Below are 22,229 nucleotides of genomic sequence, written 5' to 3' on the forward strand. Positions count from 1 at the left end.
GTCTGTGGCTGGAGATGCTCCGACTTCTAGGTTTCCACCCTTGGAAGTGGAATGTGCATGGTACACATGAACAACCTTATCCGACTCTGCTGCCTAAACACTATTCAACAATCAAGCTTGAAAGCAGAACCACTCAAACCCCTCAGCTCCTGTCAAGATGAGAAGTTAAGAAACGAAGCAGCATTAATTAACCAAGTCCCAGCCTATACTAAATGAGCAACAACTACTTAATGTGCAGCAACTGTGCCTATAGTAAGACCCTTAGACATACTCTGTGGACAAATTGTGGTTCTATGGAAATGCTTCCACATAAACCTGCTTAACTGGAAAAAATACTCCATACTGCAGGAGCAGAGAAAAACTGCAGCAGCAGATGCAGCTCCTGCCACCTGATGTCAGGCTAGGTACCTTCTCTATTTATCACCAGGATTAAAATTCAGTACTTTAAATGTTTTTAAGGTAAACCTGGGGAAAAGTAATACAGTATAGAAAAACACAGCAGAAAACTACAAGACCCACATGTCCTTTTAGTTTAAATTTAATTTGTCAGATAGAAGTTATCTATGTACAATCAGTGTGCATTGTAACAATTCTGTCAATAAAGTAACAATTCAAATCTTCTAAAATATTAACTACCTGCATAGCACATTTGACATTATTGCCCATGTCGAAGAGGGAATATATGAATTTACAATTAATTTTGATTGATTTGGATACTGAACTGTTCAGGTATTTGACAAACCTCCTTTAAAACCAATGCACCTGAAAAGCTTTCCAGAGCACAGTTTAGCTAGATATTTCTTACCGTTTCATTACAAACAATCACAACACTGACAGCTTAATACAGAAAAAAGACCCCCCCCCAAAAAAACCAACAAAAAAACCCAAAGAAAACCCCACCAAAAAAAACCCAAAAACAAAAACAAAAAACCAAACCCCACCAGCCAACAACAAAAAACCAAAACCAACAAAAACAAACAAAAAAAACCCCAAAAAATCCCCAAAATCACAAACCAAAACATGTATCTAAAGTATCAAAAAAGGGAGCACTAAATGCAATCAAGTTCCCTTTCCCCATTTTTACATTCTGAACAGTGACTCCATCAGAATCTTTTATTGAAACATGTACATACACTGAGTTTCATAACTGTGACAAGAAGTCCTGAGTTGGTGGGGAAAGGAACAGTCAAAAAAAGCCTGAAGGGCAAAAAGCTCATTTAATAAATTTACAACAATTTACAGCCATTGCTTTTTTTTTTTTTTTTTTTTTTTTTTTTTTTTTTTTTTTTTTTTTTTCGTGGTGTAGTTTTGTTTTGTTTTGTAAAAAGGCATTGTAACTGATCACAAACAGGAGAAATCCTGGATATTTTACAGTTATACGTACAGAATTTAAATATTCAAGCTTGTGATGAAAAGCGGCAAAGTGGTCGCAGTGTACAATGTAAACAAGTAGCTTTGGAAAGTGAACAAAGTCCTTGAGAGTTCTTTACTAAGAAAAAAAAATATTCTCCCCATTCCCTCCTGAAATATGAGCACAGGTCAGTGTTTAAAAGTTCATTTACAAACATAACTTAAAACATTATCAGCCTCAAACCACTTTGACATGAAGAGTGTTATACTAAGATCCAGTCTGAAATGGGCAGTGTTGAGGTCCCTGTAAAAGTAAACATCTTCCATTTCTTAAAAAAAAGTGCCACAGCATTTGCAGCACAGTGCAGCATAAACTTTAAATACAAAAATATTTTTCTTCTGTTGGGATAGTAGACCTTGCATCCTGGAAAGACGTAACAATACTGCTACTGATAGAATATCCCTTCTGTATCTTTCAAGTCATGTAAGGCAATTACTGTGTTAATTTACTGTATATGGCTAAAAGAAGGTCCAGAAAATATCAGTCTTTGTTATGTTTTCCGGCTACTCCATGTATGTTCAGGTGTACTTTTGTGATCTGATGAATGTTCAAATGGAGATCTGTGACCTAGGGGAGATCTTGAGCCATAAGGAGACCTCTGATCCAGTGGTGACCTTGGGCCACTACCTGAAGCTCTGTGGTCCATTTGCCAGTCTGAGTGGTACCTATAATCTCTGGGAGATTTATGATGGCTGTACTCGGAAGAGGAACGGTGATCTGAATGTATCCTGTGGTCTGAATGGGAACGGTGATCCAAATGAACCCGGCTGTCTTTTAGACTCCCTTCCAGGCCTGACCTGTGGTCTCTGCTCCTGTAGTCATCTAACTTCCTATGTTTACTATCACTGTAGTATCTAAAAAGTAAGAACTTATTTGTATTAGTTACTGGTGACACATCAAGAGCTACAATTATGTAAAATTGACAGGACAGCATGAGAAAGATCATTGTTGCAATTTTGCGTTACTCAGATTGTTTGGTGCTTCCTACAAGCCTAACTACGAAAACACAAAGAGAATTCTGACCAGATTTAAAAATTGCTCAAGAAACTCACCTGCTGTCTTGTTTGTAGTGATCCCAGTCTCTGTGTTCTTTTCCATTGCTGAAGGCTGAATAGGGCCTTTTCCTGGAGTCATTTTTCTTGTAAGCATCTCCCTGATGTCTGTCCTTATGATGATCATGGTATTGTGACACATGTCTATCAGAGGAATAGCTGTCCCTGCTACTATCATCATGGTTTGTATTCTCCTTCAGTCTTTCCACATCTGTTTAATAAAGCAGAGGTTAAAAGGAAATACCATAACATTTTTGCTTCACCTAATTTAAACAGAACTTCTACCTGTCAGCTGTAAACCAGTATGAAATGGGTATCATTTTAAAGAAACAAGATCTAAATAGCTGAAAACCAAATGCAGTAATGCCAGTGAACAGAAGAAAATCTCAGATTTAAGTGGAAAGCAAGCTAGAATGTAGATGCATAGGACTTGGAAAGTGAACTTCTCAACCTCTCCATTCAGTCTATGAAGCTGAGTGTCCAAATGGGCAGTGAGTAGAGAGTACCTTCAGTAGAGCAATTTTAGATAGAATGCCAGCAACTTCCTTTCTAAGAAGAGACAGACTTAGTATGAGTAACAGTTTTAAAGAAATACCTTGCTAGCAGAAGAATTTCAGTGGTATTCCTAAAATTCATGATTGTTGATTTTAAGTCCATGACAATATAATTGGAAGTTTAGTAACACAAGATTAAATAAAGCACTACATACATAAAAGCAGGTATGAGAACTTGTGGGGAAATAAAATCAGTGTTATTCACAACGATAAAAGACAGCCTCTGTAACTAACGACTGAGCCCCTGTCAGACTGTGACTGACTAATAAACTGCTTTCTTTCATCATAGTGACACTGCAACAGCTACAAACAGTCTCAGAATTTCCAAGAAGTTTACAGGTTTTAAGTAGACCTCTTACCCTCTCCAAAATTTAACACAAAAATTATTTTTTTTAAATGACGCTCAAATAACCTGGTAAGTACCAACTTCACTCTGCACTCTGCTGGATTTCACCAGCAAATTAGTGAAGCTTTTTGAATTAGTCTATCATTGTAGTATATAACCGTGTGGAAAACAGACCCAGAAGACATGTGAAATGAAATAAACATGAATACTTAAGGTATTTAACACAATATATTAGAAGTTTCTTACCTGGATTTCTAATTACATGTGTATTCACATGACTGCTAATATTCTGATCGTTGTGTTGCTAAAAAAGACAAGTACATTGGTAAATGTTATTGGTAAAACCCAAAGTTCATTTGAATACATTAGAAAAATATTCTATCAAAAGAGACTACTATACTGCAAACACAAATACTAACTTGAAGTGAATTTCCATGTTCTTTATAATCCTCTATAGCTAACAGAAGTTATAATAATTAAAATATATATTTGTGTATTTTGAAAGGATGTGAAAATATTACCTGAGACTCTTGACGTTTTTTGATTGCATGTTTATACAGTTTGTGCAGCTTTCTGGCATCAAATTCTGTAAACTTAGAGACAAAAATCCACAAATTTCTGAGGAAGAAGAAAAGAGAAGCTGTAATTCTTCTTTAAATTTCTTTTCCCTATATTATGTAGCAGAACATGGATTTGACTTGAAATTATTTGAACACCACTTCAGTAAACCTGAAATGCTATATAATCTACACAGTGCTGCCAAATTGCACAAGAAATGTTATGCAGTTATAAATGAAATATTTGGAAGATTGATTCCTTTAACAATTTTTTACTTTTTAACATTAATTGTAAGTACTTCAGAGTGTGAAATGCATGGACAGCAGTACTAATTAGAATTGTTAAATTTTAGTGAAATGATTATTAAAAACATAGCTATCAGTTTATATATATCTCTTCTAAGTATTTGTTTGAATTCTGAATATTTACCAGTCTGTAAATAAAAAAAAATTAAGTACCTAGCTTTTTCTTCCATGATCACAGGTAAAGTTTTTTTAACAGATATTGATTTTTTATTGAAATTTGCAAGTGGAATGTTTAGAAAAGTCTACAGAATAACAGTGTTCAAAAATATTTGAAGTGTGGAGTGTTCACAAAGCAACAGTATGCTCCTTCCCCGTGATTATTTAAACATGATAATTTCTGTCCAGAAGCTTGCTTAAGTAGGCAACCAGTCAATGCGTGTCTAATGAGACCATTCTAACTTAATATAAACTACACTACTTCTTACCAAATATAGCTGAAACAAGTATTTTATTTATCTACACATAGTATCATGGCATTATTATGAATAACAGCTCTATTACAAGTTTCCACTTAAAATAATAAACAATTTACCAAAACCTAAGACATGGATCTTCTTTCGGAATCTCAGATCACCTTACTATTTTCAAGTAAAGGAAGTAAAATCAGCAGAAGCATATTACACTAACAGAATTCTTCAAGAAAATGCAACATTTAAGAATTTGATATATATATATATATATATAATCACAGGATGTATTTTCAAGCATAAAGACATTAACTGAACATTCTAACAAAAGTAAGTCAAATTGCATTAAGAACTTATCAATGAAATACAAGACCAATATTTTTTCTTTATTCTTTTTATACTGCCACCTGATATAGATGCAAACTCTTCCCTCACTTCTGAAGTGCATCTGAGTACATTATGATAAATACTTGTTATCAAGTAATAGTTAATACATAATAAGTAATTTCATTTTAGAGTACATTAAAAAGAAAAGAAAGAATTCTACAACTTGGAATCATACTTTCAACACAATTTTAGAACTGCGTATTTTCAACACCAATTATTAAAAAACCAAAATGACCTGAAGTTGAAAAACAGATCTTTAAACGTAAGAGTGGTTTTGACTAAACACAGTGACAAGTCTCCAGCATTTGCTGTCAGTGTTAAGCAGAGAGATGTCTCCACCCTCTGGACAAAATAAAGGGCTCTGCATCAATGCTTAAAATCAATCCATTACAGGTCAGAACAATGTAAAATCACCTTTTAATAGACTCCTATTTAAAACAGCAGAAAGATATAAGAAAGGGGGAAAAATAAACAGGAGAAATAACTAAAACCTACTCTTCTCAATGTAACCAAGTGTAGATTTCCCTTTTTCAAGTAAAACCCAAGAAAAAAACTTACTTTCTCCACTGTTTAATTTGTTCAGGATTTGTGTACTCCTTTAGACATTCAGTAATATGATCCCCAATTTTGATAAGACACTGTCTAGTATGTTCCAGCTGTTCTCTTTCAGAAAGACCCTTCTCTGGTCGATCGAGCTGTTTCAATGCTGCCTTGACAGGTCTCATTCTTTCTTTACACTGTAAAATGGAAAAAAGGAAAGTATCAAAAAAAGGAATGTATTCAAAAGAAAAAAAATTCTTCTAAAGCATGACCCACCTTTTACTATGATATATAACCACAGGTGAAGACAGTATTGTTAGAAGTCAAATGAAACACAAAACTTCCCCAGAGGTCGAAAAAACGTTTTACATGTTCCCTTTGGAAAAATTTCAATCCAACTGAAAATTCATTTCTCGATGAAAGCATCAGATTGTATAAAATATATCAAGCTGTAGAAGGGGCTAATGTGCATATCTCAAACACCAGCAGCCGGACAGCTGTGAGGCCACTTTTTTTCTGTTCAAAACCCACTGCTGTGGGCTTATATGGTAGGTCAAGGACTAATATACTGATTTTCATTCCAAGTGTGTAATTTACTAATAAAACCTTCTAAGCTCTTGCAGACCTGCTCACTTTTGAAGTTCCTTTCCCTTGCAAGCTTCCACGAATCTAGGGTGATGCTTTCCCCTTAAGAGTAGGACACCACTAAGATTTGAGAAAGCACTAATTTAATATATAGGATTTCTGAGGAAAAGGACATACTGTGTTTTGCAATTACAACTCTGAGCATAATCATGTAAGGTAAGACTTACCCTTCTTAACACCTACAAAGCTACACAAACTCAATGTCAAAACTAAATATGAGAGTGTTCAGTACATTTCAAACAAATACTTTCTGCAACCATTACACTTGGCCTTCAACAAAGGATCAAAACTGCTTCTCTGATTATTTTTTAAACCTCAGTCCTTTGCAGATATTAGCAGAAGTTATGCTACCTAGAAGAAAGCTAGTTTGGATAGTTCCATGAAGGTTGGAAACAACCTCCAAGATCATTAAACCCAACCTCTGACTGAACATCACCATCCCAACTGAACTATATCAAGCCCCACATCCAGTTGTTCTTTTGAACACTCTGGGCATAGTGACTATATCTCCTCCCTGAGCAGGCTGTTCACTGCTTAACCACTCTTTCACTGAAGAAATCTTTCCTTACATCCAACATAAACCTTCCCTGAAACAACTTGGGGCCATTTCTCCTTGTCCTGTCACTGCTTCCCCGGGAAAAGATCTGATCCTCACCTGGCTACAACCTGCTATCAGGCAGCTGTAGGGTGTGGTAAAGTCTCCCCCTATCTTCCTTTGGGCTCAAAAACGCCAGCTCCCTCAGCCACTCCTCATGAGACTTGTGCTCTAGACCCTTCCCCAGCTCCATCTCCTTCTCTGGACTTGCTTCAGCACCAAAATGTCCTTTTTGAACTGAGGGGCCCAGAACTGAACAATTGATATGGCCACAGGGATTGCCTAGACTAGCCACAGATAAAGGTTGTTCATTCTTGAATTTTCATATTTTGAATCCAATGTTTTAATAGTAAATCCAGATAAATCCAGCCGGCAGTTGGCATGGTTTAAATTGCAGACACTTGCTTAATCATACATCAAACTCCAATAGCATGGTACCCATGACCAGAATATCCTCATCATCAAGGTCACTGTCAGTTAAGCCTGAACAACATTTCCATTTGAAAGTGCAGTTAAGTATGTTTAATTAGACTGCTCCTGACCATGGCATAATGATAAACACCAATCACCTCCTTCCTCCCTTCATGCTACCAAACCTAGAAAAATCAAACAAATACCAGGAATGGAATGAAATGGCATATCACCATTACCAGGCAGGCATCTAGGGACAACTCAAAAAAATTGGGGAAGCTGTTCCATTGCCATCTCACACCACTAAGTAATTAAACCTCTGGTTTACATATTAAACTCACTACAGATTAAAGTAGCTTTAAAAAAGACAGCTTATAGAGTGCAATTCTTAAATAGAGAAGTGATCAGAAACATAACTGCACATGGAAATCAAATTATTTTCTGTCATTAGCCACACAGACATATCCACTTGAATCACTCAAGGCCCATGCTGAAAATCACAGGTGAGTTACTTGGATTGTTTAGACTAGACTCATGGACAGGAACTGCCATACTCATAATAATCCTACCAGCATTCTCACAGCCAGCACACACAATACACCCAACAGACCTGGCTGGCAAAAAACAAAGCTGTTGAAATCTCAATGACAAAACAACCACAGCTGTTCAAAGTAACACTGATACTTTTCCATGGGCCTCAGCCAACCTATAAAACTTCATCTAAATTGTGCACATAAATTTTTCTCAAATGTTAATTCTATTCTTTTAAGCAGCTGTGATTAAACAGAATTCTTTTGGTGTCAGAGACATTGCCTCAGCAAGATATTTCTAAGTGCTTTAGCATTGTATCTTCCTGTGTGTACTAACTAAAGTTTGCAATACTTCAGAATAGAAGTGCTGAATCCTAGTTTTTCTTGCTATCTTATAAAGAAGAAAAGCATATATTATATGGTGAAGCCAAAAACTCCATCAATTCCCATTAACATTCATTCACATCTGCTCTTAAGAAGCAGGATATACAAGTGATTCTTGAGGATAAATCTTTAGAGTTTATATTCTCAACCTATGAATCCTACAAACTATTGGATAAGTTTTTTTATTATCTTGCATATATGCAGCAAAAAGCCAAAATAAAACTCCTAGAACAGAGTAAATTACTTTAGTATACTGTCAGTAACATTAACTGATCCAAGACTTAGCAAGAAATCACCTGTGTTACTGTGCCAAGTAACAGCATCAAGAATATCATCAGTATTGTCCTCATTTAGACTAGTAAGTATACACACTAATTTATTAAAATGTGACTTACCACACTAAAAGTTTTCTGATCTAGCTCTTCAGATTCTTCTGATATAGGAACTGGTTCACTAGATGCAGTAATATGAACTGGAGTATCCAGCAATGGAATTTTTTTAGTTTTTTCCTTATTTTCGGATTTGATTTCATTCACCTAAGAACAAGAAAAAAAAATATTTAAGTACATTTTATTTTGGTTCTGCAATTATAACATATGACAAGCCCCATAACTACTGCATTTTCTTCGATATATAAGAATAAAATCTATGCTGACATTCAATGACAGTATATTTTACTTTCTCTGTGAAATGGAAAAGGAAAATGGAAAAAATGAATTTTTTGCACACATTCAGTCCAATTAAGAGCTATATCATTGAAGATGTACTTCCCCATTTCAAATGCCTGTCCTAGTGGTTTCAGGTAGTAAAAATAAAGCTTCAAATGACATAAAATATTTTAATGAAATGACAACTGATCAGATCCACAACATTTTTTCATCTCAAAATAATTCACATAAACCTGGTGGCCTTCTCCAGCGCTATGTAAGATAAGTAAACCTAGTTACCTTCTCTTCCTTTACTTCTTTTTCTTTCTGTGTGGATTCTTTTACTTTGTTTTCTCTCTTTTCTTTTAATTCTTTCTTATCCTCTTTTTCTTTTTTCTCTCTTTTCAAATCCCTCTTATTTTCCTTTTCTTTTGTCTCTCTTTTTTCTTCAGCTTCCTTCTTCATACCGGTATCTGGCTCAGGCTTTTCTTCATTTTCTTTTTCTGCTTTAAATTTTTTATGCAGATGTTTCACTGAAACAATCTCATCCTGCAATATGCAAGCATGTATGTCACATCAAACTGGGTTCCTATCTATACAAGTTTCGCAACTATCAGATTAAAACACTTTTTATCTGTGAATTTTTTATTCCTGGATGTCTATTATCAAATCACCTCTCAAACAGAACTGAATGCAGTTGGTAAAGAAATATGAGAGCTATGCACTCACTTCCTTGCTGTGACAAAGCAAGTACTGATTTGGTAGAGGCAGTGGGCATGAGAAATTGCGTCCAGTTAACTTGGAATGAAATTTGAATCTGGTCCCTTTAAGGGCTGTTAGACTGAAGAACTGAAATCTAAAAGGAGGTATGGTCTTGCAAAACTGACCTGATCAGTAAAGACAGTCAAGTGATGAGAAATGTTAGAAGACCTCTGATCTAATTAGCTTTGTCCCAATCCCATATTAAACACTCACAGGAGAAGGTAACAGAATCCCAGTTTTCTCTTTTCCAGAACTCTTCATTTTACTAAGCTTTAAAAAAATTTTTAATTACAGATTTGCTGTTATGTGCCCATTTAACGGTTTGGAGGTGAACAAAGTATTACTCGCTGCTCTGTATAATATTCACTGAGAAAGTCTGAGATCGAAACGATTATCCTTTCAGACACAGAAAAATACTATAAAGTATTATTATAATACAGATGGAAGAATCATTATCATGTTTGAATTTATTTGAACATTCCAGAAAGGCACATACAAAAACTGCTTATCTGTTGCATAAAAACCAGATGAAAGACTGCTTATTACTCGAACAAGTTACTTATAAGAGGTATGAAGTTACGAGCTCAGCCAGGACTAGGTTTCATGTCTAGGTATCATGAAAACTTTCTAGCAAAAAATCCAATTATTTAAAAACTTTTCTTCTAGCAGTAAAATAGGTAAGTTTTAAATACTGCACACAGTATGGAATCTAAGTAGCTAAAGCCAATAGTTTACGAAGGTTGTAGTATACAGTTCAGTTTTCAGCAAGGCAATTGTTATTCAGTGTCCAAAAATTGAAGTGATGAGTACCTGCTGTTAACAGAGAGGACAGCATTCGAGGCAGTTTCCCAAAATATAGTTAAGTCCATCAACTGATGGCAGTGCCTTCTCTTTTGAGTGGAGATGAAGACAAGCACTCATTTTTAAAGTAGTCTGAACAAATAATTTGCTTAGTTTTAGGGTTCAGTTGTCCCCATTAATGTACTGGGAACTGTGGCAACATTTACATGTCTTAGTCTTACATTTCAGGCAGATTATTGTAGCTATAAACACAAGGCAGTCTACATTGAATTTTTTTTTTTTATTGCTGGCTTCACATTTTATTCTTTATAGTACAATTTAAATACATACACTGAAAGAGTGATTAAAATTTACTATTATTTCATAGATTTATCATGGCTTTTCTAATGCTAATTTTAACTATGTATTTCCGTAAGTATTTTTTCTTTTAGAACAAGTTGACAATTACAATGGCTTGTAACTGTTTGCTTTAAACCAAGTAGAGAGTATTTAACTGGTTATAGAATTGCAGTGACTTATTTCAAGTGCTTTCAAATTAGCTGTGACATGACCCTAAATTTTTATGTGTAGTGATTTTGCTATGTGATAAACAACAAAAATAAGAAGACACTACAAAAGCATAATACCAAAATTAATAATCAGAAGTAAAAAAACCCAACAAGGTTAAATAGTCTTTCTGAAAAATGAGAGCCATGATGTATATCCGAGCTTTCATATGCAAGTCTTGAAATACAATTTTTTATGCTGTTCATTCTAATTGAGCTTGTTAATATTTTTCTCAGCCTCAATGAAAAAGCCTTTACCTTAAGAATCATTACCAGTAGTAGTAACACATGAGCAAAATCCAGTAGTTTTACAACTGTGATTTGCAATTCTAGCAAATACAGGGTTAATGCTTTAAAAAAAAATGTTGAAACTGAACAATGTCACTAGTAATTAGTCTATAATATTTTAGTAACTATTTGTAAAACTCAGAATTCCTTACTTATTAATATTTATTAAATGTTATTAATTAATTATTAATATTATTAATATTTATCAAACTGAAAGAGATACAGTCTTCCATTTGCTTGTACTGATGCAACATCAGTTGTAGTGGCCATAGGGAAGTGGGGAGTTGTAGTGGGAAAAGGATGACATTCAGGTGTTTTCATTTTATTAACCTGAGCAGAAGATTAAATACAAATTGATACTAACAGGAAGAACTGAATGTATGGTGAGTATCTTTACTGTGTGAAAAATGCTCACCTTGTTATTCTCATCATCATCTTCATCAGATTTTTCTGAGGGCTGTGGTGAAGAATCACTTTTTATTTCTTCTTTTAATTTTGCAGCCTTTAGCACCTTATTCTTCTTAGTTCTTGTTTTCCTCCTCTTTGAATTGCCCTGAATGCAAATTGATCTCTTTAATCATGTCAACTGACAAGCATCCTTGCACTATATTTGCAAAATAAGATTTGGTTTTACATCAAAGAGAGGGTTCCTTTTATTTTATTTCTTGCCACTAATGACCACCACTTTACTCTGGAGACAGAACTGAACTGGAGACAGAATTTAGTGCAACAGTAGAGAATACACACAAATAATAAAAGAATAATACAATATGAAACTTGCAATTAATATCCTGAGTTCGTCTTATGTCCTACAATTAGCAATAGAGTAATACTACACAAATTAAAAGTGCAGAACTAAAAAATGAAAAGGATTGGGTGACATGCCAGTAAGCATATTGTTTTACCTTATTAATGAATGCCACATTTTACTTACTGCTCCAGCAAGCCTTTGTGCTTCCTTCCTCGCAAGGTCTTTATTCAGTAATTTAATGAGGTAGTCTGCACGGGTCTGTAACTGCTTTGCCTGGGGTTTCTTATCTGGATCATCAGGCAAAATCTGAGGAGAAAATGGTAGCATCACAGCTGTGAGTACAGATGATCAATTTCAGATGTTAGCCTGGAGCACACAGAACAGAAAAAGCTGTGCAAAAGGACATGGCAAACAATCCACTCCAACTATACCTTGTAAATACATCAGAACGTTTAAAGCAAAGTAGAATTTCATAAAGTTTTAATTTCTCTCCAATTAAACCAATGCAACCAACCAATGCAGAGTCTTGGAAATTGCCTCAAAGTTTAAAACCAACTCAAGAAACAAGCCTCAGATTTCTGACTCCACTCTGATATTTCATCTAAGAAATTATGGGCACCTATACCAGTCAGTCACAGAACTCCTGGCTCTGACTCATTCATCTTCTAAATGCAGCTGCCAACAATACAAATACATGGTTTCAAAAGCCAGACAAATTAATGAAAGGCAGGAGTAGGAATTATTACTAACCAAATTTGGACACAAATCTGGCTTCTCAAATCCCAAAGCTATAGGTTGTTGGCACTGTCACAAAGTTTACTTCACCCCAGGCTTTTTCTCAGTATCTGCTGCTCACTATTGCTAAGAAGTTATTGCACTAATTCCAGTACAGCTACTCTCTATGTGGGAGTGGAAGACAGCTTCAACTAAGAACCTGGGGATTAAGCGGGGATGAAGAAACTAAATTAAATCTCTAGAAAAACCTCCCTTCTCCAAAGATTGAGAACACAAAATTAACAAAATCAGAACATCTGAAGTAAAGAAGGAAAAGACTGAAGAAAAACATCAAATGACATAGGGCCAACCACGTAAGAATATGAAAACACAACTGACTGCAAGAATGCATGCTTCAAAAGAAATACTCAAGACCCCAAAATCTAGTAATATACCACGAGGAGGATATGAATTATGTATAAAGTACAACTGACATATAATGTTTATGCAATTTCATTTATCATAAAATAAGCTCTTTCAGTAACACTACTTAGCAGCATCAATACCTAAGCAAATAGTCTTTGATAAACTATTGTAATGACATACCTTCTGTGTCAAACTGAGATCAGGATCCATTTTTATCATTTCCCAGCTGCCATAACCATATTCATAGATGCCTATCAACAAATTGGAATCATCTTCCTTACCCCAATCTATATCAAAATGAGCTGCCTTAGTGTGGCATGGGATGACATATCTAGAAGAAATATATTAGAAAGAAAAATACATGATTTTTACATCTGAAATTTAGCGAGGGAGAAGAGATCATACTAAAGGTAATGTAACTAGATTTATTTTCTCTGCCGAGATGCTGGTAAATTTAAGAAATTAATCCAAATATTTATAATAATATTTTCTTAGTATTTCTATAAAACAGTTATTGAAATCAGCACTGGAATGTGTTTTAAAGCTGATGAAGACTAAAATATGAAGAACAGACATCTGTCTGTAGCCATGAGCTGTGTGACAGAATTTGCTAGCCATGAATAAAAGCAAAAATCATCATCCAAATGTTCTAAGTGGATAGTTTAGGAACTGCAATACACTACATAGCAAGTTTAGAGGGTAGGAACAACTACTGCTGCACTTTGATACTCCTCTCAAGCAGAGATGACACATTTAGCTCGTCAGCAAGACTGAATTCTAGTCCTAATTATTGAACACTGTTTGAACACAGTTCACAGTGAATACAATTGACAAGTTAAAGCTGTTACTGGCTTCTGTGGCAAAGGAAAAAAAAAACTAAGTACAGCTGTGGAGCAGGTTACTGCTGCCACTTCTTAAAAGGAATAGTGGGACAATGCTTTTAATAGAGTGTTCGAGTCCAAATTGCAAAAAAAAAAGAAAAGCTAATAAGACTTGAGAAGTTTTCTGCATTACTATTCCCTTAAAAATATGCAAAAATCAGTACCTTTTTCTTTCTTCTGGATCTGAAGGAATGGATTTGTGCAATGGTGCCAACTCTTCTTCATGAGAGATTACTAACTTTGCATTTACTTGCACTCCTGAGATTCGGAATGTTGGGCCTTTAACCTTCCCAAGTCTACCTCCTTAAAATAAATGACAACACTATTAAAATATTTACCTTTACAAATAACATCAGAAAAATGTAAAGAAACAATTATATCACATCACCTTTTGTTGACCAAATGGTTGAATTAAATGCTTCAGAATTGGAAAGTCCCTACATAACAGGACATCTAAATTTCACTGCAAATCAAAAATCTATTTCATTTTTCAGTGTTAAGTCACACATGGAAAGGGAAAAAAGTTACCTTACTATAACCCTGGGTTTTTTTAAATTATCCAGAATGCTTCCTAACATTTTTGTTCATGTTTCCCAACAAAATTGTTTTCTGTTATAATCAGAATGCAAGAGTAATTCATTCTTCTTGTCATTTTTCACTGTCCTCTCAAGCCCCCTGAATACTGTACCTGCTCTTTCTTGTCCAGATGAATTGTCCTTTAGGGCTTTAATGCATCCATTATGTACAAGCTCTCCCAAACGTCTGAGATCTGTCTCTGATTTATCAACTAGCTCAGCATCTCTAGCTACAGCATCTAACCTGTAATAAAAAAAAAGACTAATTTTTGCAACTCTGAAAATTTGTCTGTTGTGAATGATTCCTTCAGACTTCAAAACAAAATAAATGATCGCGTAAGTTAGCAGTCAGCTGTGGTTTCTATTTAGTGTATAATTTTGATCCAAGAAAAAAGACCCTAAATTATTTACGTATGAGGACAATAAAACAAGAACTGTAAAGAACCCCCTAACCCTAGTGTTAAATTATTGCACATTGCTTTAGAAAAGGAAATGAATCATTAAATCATACGTACATATATGTATCATATGATCATATGCACTTTAAATATTTCTAAGGATTAATATTCTTAAGGATGGGAACTTTTTCTTAAAATAGGAATAATGAAAGATGCTTAAAAATGACAACTGACAATATGTAAAATGCAAAACTAACTTTTAACAGAGTGAATAAACTGATAGGCTTTCAATAGGCTTATCAAACATGACAAGTGAATGATTATCACCAATGAAGAGCAAACAAGTCAGCAGATAAATATAAAGGATGTGTTCCTCCAAATGGCAGTCTGTTGTGTGGCTGTCTGCACAAATACCATACATGAAGAAATGGAAGATACTACACTAAAGTCACACTATATTCAAGATGATATATTTCCCCTACTGCCTAAAGTTTCATGGTACATTCTAACTTATATAAAAAAAGAGATTCCAAGTTGCAACACAAATAATAATCAAACAACTTTACCTCTCGAGAGGGCCACCAAATTTCTTGTAACTCTTGATAAACCTAGTAACAGAAAATAATTTTACCACTCAAGTATATGCTTAACAAATAACATCTGCTTTAAAGTTGCATTGATACAATTGTTAATCTTAGTATAATGCTATGTGGACAATGTGGGAAAAAAGGACAGAGAGAGTAAAGCAGCTTCATATATTCAGATAACTCAAAAAATCAATTTTATGGGTTTAATAACTGATATAAATAAAACAATAGAAGATATAGTTTATTTCAGAAATCACTTTATTAATTTCACAAGACTGAGGATTCCACAGCTGTATATATCTAAAAATGAAAAATGAATGTGGACTTACAGTAAATGAAGATTTCAGAGATCATGTTATGTATAGTTATACTGTTATTAAAAAGAGCAATCTCCAACAGGTAATTGGAAGATTTAGGAAAATAACATGAAAGATATTTTCTGTTCAAATATCTAAGCAATGGAAAGAAACTAGAGATACTTGGAGGAGAAAGGAAATGAAACAGAAATAATAATTTTAAAAGACTTTAAAAAATAAAATTAAAAAAAAAAAAGAGAAGAAGAAAGTAAACTTCCTCAACAACGAAACTGCTTGTTCAAGCAGAAGAATAGGCTTGAAAAAAGTACCAATTTGCCTCGCTGTTAGATGAGATAGCAAGCCAAAAAGGATCTTTGAAGTTATTCCTCTAAAAAAATACTCTGAAGACTTTACAGCAATTTGGGAAAACACGCACACTTCAATTTCAGAAGCAAAGTAGTATATCACAAACCCAAAAAAGCTAATCAAAAGAATTCCTCCTCCTGCCAAAACAATACTTCAGCAAATATTTAGCATATACATAAGGGACCAATGATAATACAAGTTTCAAATAGGATTTTATATTTTCTTAGTTTTAAAAAAGCAGGATTTAACAATTCAATTATAGTGCCAAGAAGTTTAAAAAGAAAACAAAATCCTATCAGATTATTTCACTTGTCACCAAATAGATGTAACAGTCTTTGAGCCCAGCAGGTTTTAGAGAAATTGGTGGAAACCAGATTATTTTGCTTATTTCTTTTTAAAGGAAAGTTCACCCCTTGTAAAAATAATTACTGTCAGTAATTATTCAGTGAAATTACTGTCTTCATAGGCTGCAGGAACTAAAAAATTTAAACCAATCATGCATATTTTTCAAACCTAATTTGTAGATTTTTATTTGAACCCGTTAAAATGGGTTCAAAATTCTTGCTATAATTGTTCACTATGTCAGCACCACAAGGTAAAAACATTAAATGTCTAGAATAAAAAGATTTCAAACAACTCCACGAAAAACAGATTACCAGCTGTAGTTTCCAGACTAATAATAATATTTTTAATAAAAATAATCGTAATTTCTTGTTCCTTTAAATATGCATGTCCTCCTATATCTTACCGCCTTATCTCTGCATCACTAAATCCTTTAATGTTTTCTCGAGGAATAGTTCGTGGTCTTCCACGTTTTTTTGGCCTTTTTCTTTCTGAGGTGGAGTCACTATCAGATCCAGAGTATCTTCTACTCCTACTGCGTCTCCCTTCACAGCCATTGAAGCTAATCTGGAATTCCAGAGCAAGCAAGCTATGTAAGTAACAAATATAAGCAAGTTTTACCTGCTCTGTCAAAAAAAGGTGTGCATAAAAGGGAAAAAAAAAAAAAACACCAAACCCAAACTCCAAAAGCAGCAAACCACACCAAAAGAAACACAGAACTACAATTCAGTCAAAATCAAGAGACACCTGTTTTGCACAGTTCCTCATTCTTGGAAGCATGTATATTTCTTCAAGTTCTTTTTGTCTTTCCTCCTCTTCTATTCTTCGCCTCTGGACCTCTGGAATGATTTCTTCCCAATTTCTTGAATTTCTTTCTGGTTCCAGTTCAATATCATCTTCATCCATATTGGAGAAGTTGGCCACCTTGTACATCAAAATGTACATTTTCATCAAGTCAATACATGACACAAAAAAATAAACAAAAATGAGTCAACTAGTATTTAAGGAAAACAAGGTTACAGATCACATATTTTATGCATTTATACATATAATATTTACATGTTTTATCTATTTATATATATGCTATTGTTTTATAAGATATATATTAAATTTATAAAATCAAAATGTTTCATGAAACAGTCTCTAATGAGACTGTTATTCATTTAGGAAAGACAGACTCCTTTCAGCATGGGCTAAGAAGAGATACAAGGAGAATCACACCCCACACACCTCTATGATTGTGGTTTAACTTCCTTCCAAATAGGGCTAACAACATTTAAATGCCTGATTTAATGTGAAACTATAATAATATAAAATTAACCAAACATTAATACAATGCAGATATCAAAATATGTTATGAATAAGTGATTAGCAGAAGAGCTATTTAATAATCTTCTGAACTAAACAAATATATCACACTCTACTTTTTTCCCTTTATTTTTTTTTTTTAACACATAGTATGTTTAACTGGTAACACAAAAATACCTGGCATTCCAAGTTTACTTTGGGGCTAAAAGCAACTTGGAGAAATGATCAGCTAAGAAAACACAAAGAACACATGGCATTTATTGATACTATAGCTGCTTAATAACAAAGGCAGTAAATAAAACACAAAATTAAAACTCTAATCATTAACACATTCATAAATACATTTCATTTTATTATCAAAACATATAATATATTTTTAATTGTTTATACTGATGGTAAGGTATCATGCATAGGCAAAAAACCATTTTACTAGAAAGTGATATGGAGTTGACTTACTGAGGCATCTATTTCTGAAGAATTAAAAGATATATGTATATAAGTGAAATAGTACTGTTTAAAAAGGGAAGTATAATTATGGCAAGGAAGGAGGGAACAGAGTCATACCTTGAACTGCGAAAGCAACTCATCTCCTACAGTTAATGGACCTGGCTCATTTTCCCGAGTTTCAGCCCTCTTCAATATTTCATCTATATCCATTTCCTGAGGATAAAAAAAAGGAAGTTTCTCTTTACAATTAAATAATTCATACATATTTTCATATGTTTTATCTACCTAGTCCAGAAGTGGTACTTACTTGAGGCTCCTGTTCTTCCCCTTCAGGTTCTTTAAAAAGTTCCTCAGCACCAAACTTCAAAATTGCCGACAACTCCTCCTTATTAAAAGGTGTTGAGCTGAAATAAATGATGTTTCAGGAAAAACATTTCAACTTCTAACTTGGAAAAGTTTTCTATAATCATTAGTCAATTAAGCTTTGTTCTTACTGTTAAATATAAACTCTTCATATATTTGAGATGTGTATTTATTATGCAAATAAAAATCTACAAAGACTTTGCATCTTCTGTTTTGCCTTTCATTTACAATTGAAATATTCTTACGGGTATGTTGGGATAGAAACAAACACAAAGGTACCTTGAAGGAGTAGAGCCTGTATGTAACACAGTTTTCCCTGTAGTGTCCATTCTCTGAATTACTAAATGATCTAACACCATCTTTTTCTTGGCTCGTTCAAGAATATCTTCTTCTACCGATCCTTTTGTGACTAGTCGATAAATATTAACCTGTGTGTATTTAAAAAATAAAAAATTTTAAAAGCAGAAATCTCAGTCTTCATTACGAACTTCTGCATTTTTTCATGGGTTTCAAATATAAAATACTAATTTAATCACATTACCACAGTCTTTACAAAAATGTTTTGAAAAGCTCTAATAAATCGTCTTAGACCTTTCTTTATAAACTTCAGTGACTTGGCAGAAGCATTGACAGAGGCAATAATGTCATATTTCTAATTATTACTGTATGTCTTCTGTAAGAAGGAAAGAATCCTCTTGAGAACTAGAATATTTATACATTGGAGATGTGCCTGATGTAGCAGTTATTTTGTATAATGACATCATACCAATGAATGTAAGACAGACAAGTTGACAACTCTTCTCCCTCCCCCACCCAAATACCACAGCTGCCATATTATTTCTTCCTCTATGGAGACTTAGGAAAAAAGAAATTAGCATTACTAACACTTCTGGAGATATGAAGAAAGTATTAGTTATACTCAAAAATACAAGAGGACTGAATGGTGCAGACAGAGAGTAGATAGCTGATGTATGGAACTGTCTTTCAGGTCTGGAGCTTAAACTGAGTGTGTTTACCTGTTTCTTCTGTCCAATTCTATGTGCTCTAGCCTGTGCTTGCAGATCATTCTGTGGATTCCAGTCAGAATCAAATATAACCACCGTATCAGCAGATGCCAAGTTGATACCTAATCCTCCAGCTCTGGTAGACAGTAAAAAGCAGAAGTCCTGAAATCATAAAGTAGGAAATAGTTTTATATACAATACTTGTACTATTCCTAAGGGAACCAACATACTTTACAATTTACTTTATGCAGTATGTGGTGCTACCAAATCCGTAATTGCTCTATGCTTAAAGCTTCTTTAAATATAAAGCAAACGCTGATTACCAATTTCTTTCATAAAGTTACTGACTTCTCAAGTAAGTTTAAAGGAAGCAATGTTCTAGATGATGATCACTGAGCAAGACATCCCAACAAAACCAGACTGGCCAAAAAAATACCAAATCTTACTGTCAAAGCCTTTAATGTTACAAAAACCCTCTCCCACCCTCCCTGCCCCAAGCCCTGGAAGGCTAAACAGTCATGTCAGAGCAGATAAAGCACTTGAGCCTACACATAACCGATTAAGAGACAGAAGCAAAAGTCTTCTCCCAAGTTCAATGCTGCTCAGCATATTCATGTACAATATGAAAACAGGTAAGCAGCAAGGAGAAAAAACCCCATAGGCAATATAAATTTACTGAATCAGTCTTTCGTAACTATGAAATACTGTAGAAGGATATTGAGACATGCAAAAAACAACATATGAAATCCAAGCTAAAGTAAAGCAGGTTAAAAATCCCCAATGAAACCAATTTTCAGTAGTTACAGGAAACAGCAACCAGTACAATAAGGAAAGAGTCCTGAGAATTGTGTTAAAGATTTCCAGGTAGCCTGTAGCTCAGTTATACAAAAACTCTACAAAACCCACCCCAAAATATTATGAAATTTTAGGAAATAAAAAATAAAACTGAGAGCATTCTTCTTCATGCCGCACAAATGCAGAGTTAGCCTCAATTATAGAAATGCATAAATTCTTCTTCATCTCAAAAAATGTACAGTCTAACTGCTAAGATTTCAGAAAACGTCAACAATGTCTATGAAAGAAATTTGAAAGAGAGTTAATTTTTGTATTTAACATGGAGTTTGGTCCTTCTCTCTCCACAAAGCAGAAACAAGCTCAGGAGCAACTAGCAAATGCTATCTTCAAATATCAATTAAACTGAACCAAAATCAATGACCAACCAACCTCTTTTCCCTCAAATCTGAAAGTAGGACAAAAGATTTAAACTGATCCAATTGTATGGAATGATGTGCCTAATAGGAGTGCTAAATAAGGTACAAATATTCCAGTTCAGAATCTAAAGAATTGTAACAGATGCCTACCTACTCACAGGTTGCTCACAATTCTTTGTGAGCAACCTGTAGCAATTCTTTGCTACAAATCAGTATTTTACTATTTGTTCCACAGCAATGTAACAGGTGTCAACAAATGAAGATAACAGGAATTGTATTTGAAACAAGTAAAATATGATTGATTGTGCAAAGACATATGAAGTTAGTTCTGCCCATTGCCAAAGGATTTTTGGATACTAACTGCTTAAGTTCAGCACTTTTGTAAATATTACTAAATTCTACAGAGGAACAAAGCTGGGGTTAAAATTCTGCACCATTTATGGAGCAATCAGCTACTACTTCTCTAATTTATGCATATTCTACTTAACATCTTCTTAAAAAAAAAACATTATATAAACCTTATACTCTAGGCAGTAGCAAAGAATTTCCAACCTTATTGATATATTCCTCACTTTTTTCAGCTCTCCGTTTTTGTGCAATGTCTTTTGGTACTTGGGAAAAAATAAAACAGATTCCCCAGGAAAAAAAATACTGTACCTCTGATCCTTCTGCATTAAAATGATCCAGTGCTTGTTTCCTCAATTCCCCTTTTATTGATCCATCAAGTCTCTAGAGAGATTGAGAACTACAGTTAAAAAGTAATTTTATACTGTATTCAGTATCAGAGCAACTTCAATTGCCAGTTGTCAAACTGTTATGTGAAGGGAAAAAAGTAAATAAACAGCTAACATAATTTTTAATTTATCTGGTTCACTTCAAAATAACATTTATCATAGAGCCAGTCCCCTTCTAGAAAAAGAAGACATTTTCATCCACGTTTTTTTAAATAAAGGGGTAAAGGTCACATAATCACAAACAAAGCTGAACGGGACTGCTGAAGGTCGTCTTGTCTAAATCCCCTACTCAGGCACGGACCTTCCTGAGCATACTGCTCAAGGTCATGTTCAAATATTTTTTTTACCTCAACAAGAAATTTCACAGCCTGTGGAAAACCTGTTCAAGTGCACTGACACCCTCACAGTAAAGAAAAAAAAATTTAATATTCAAGATCAAAGCTTCTTAGCTGCTATTACCAGCAAGTTTCTTACCTGAAATGGAAACTGACGATATTTCAGATATTCTGCCAGGATGTCCAGCATCCTTACCATCTGTGAGAAAATCAGGACTCTGTTGCCACGTTCTCGCAGACGAATCAGTAACTTGTCAAGAAGGATTAGTTTCCCGCTGCTACGTATTAAATGCTACAAAAACCAAGAAACACACATTGCAAAA

General features: G+C 34.2%; 1 protein-coding gene across 1 annotated transcript in view; it reads right to left on the reverse strand.

The window, feature by feature from the left end:
* Positions 1–522: 522 nt before the first annotated feature.
* CHD1 (chromodomain helicase DNA binding protein 1) overlaps positions 523–22,229 on the reverse strand; it is a 55,217-nt gene continuing 33,510 nt past the window's right edge. The window contains exons 17-37 of the mRNA XM_053968949.1: positions 22,046–22,198; positions 21,495–21,566; positions 19,639–19,788; positions 18,902–19,050; positions 18,567–18,663; positions 18,377–18,472; positions 17,252–17,428; positions 16,911–17,071; positions 15,480–15,521; positions 14,629–14,759; positions 14,105–14,243; positions 13,240–13,390; positions 12,103–12,225; positions 11,584–11,721; positions 9,073–9,321; positions 8,521–8,661; positions 5,579–5,757; positions 3,885–3,981; positions 3,610–3,667; positions 2,464–2,674; positions 523–2,265 (exon numbers count right to left, since the gene is read on the reverse strand). Coding sequence (XP_053824924.1) covers positions 1,902–2,265; positions 2,464–2,674; positions 3,610–3,667; positions 3,885–3,981; positions 5,579–5,757; positions 8,521–8,661; positions 9,073–9,321; positions 11,584–11,721; positions 12,103–12,225; positions 13,240–13,390; positions 14,105–14,243; positions 14,629–14,759; positions 15,480–15,521; positions 16,911–17,071; positions 17,252–17,428; positions 18,377–18,472; positions 18,567–18,663; positions 18,902–19,050; positions 19,639–19,788; positions 21,495–21,566; positions 22,046–22,198 — 3,078 coding nt within the window. The 3' untranslated portion in view covers positions 523–1,901. The remainder of the gene's footprint in view (positions 2,266–2,463; positions 2,675–3,609; positions 3,668–3,884; positions 3,982–5,578; positions 5,758–8,520; positions 8,662–9,072; positions 9,322–11,583; positions 11,722–12,102; positions 12,226–13,239; positions 13,391–14,104; positions 14,244–14,628; positions 14,760–15,479; positions 15,522–16,910; positions 17,072–17,251; positions 17,429–18,376; positions 18,473–18,566; positions 18,664–18,901; positions 19,051–19,638; positions 19,789–21,494; positions 21,567–22,045; positions 22,199–22,229) is intronic.

The sequence above is a fragment of the Vidua chalybeata genome, chromosome Z (assembly GCF_026979565.1).
Source record: "Vidua chalybeata isolate OUT-0048 chromosome Z, bVidCha1 merged haplotype, whole genome shotgun sequence".
NCBI lineage: Eukaryota > Metazoa > Chordata > Aves > Passeriformes > Viduidae > Vidua > Vidua chalybeata.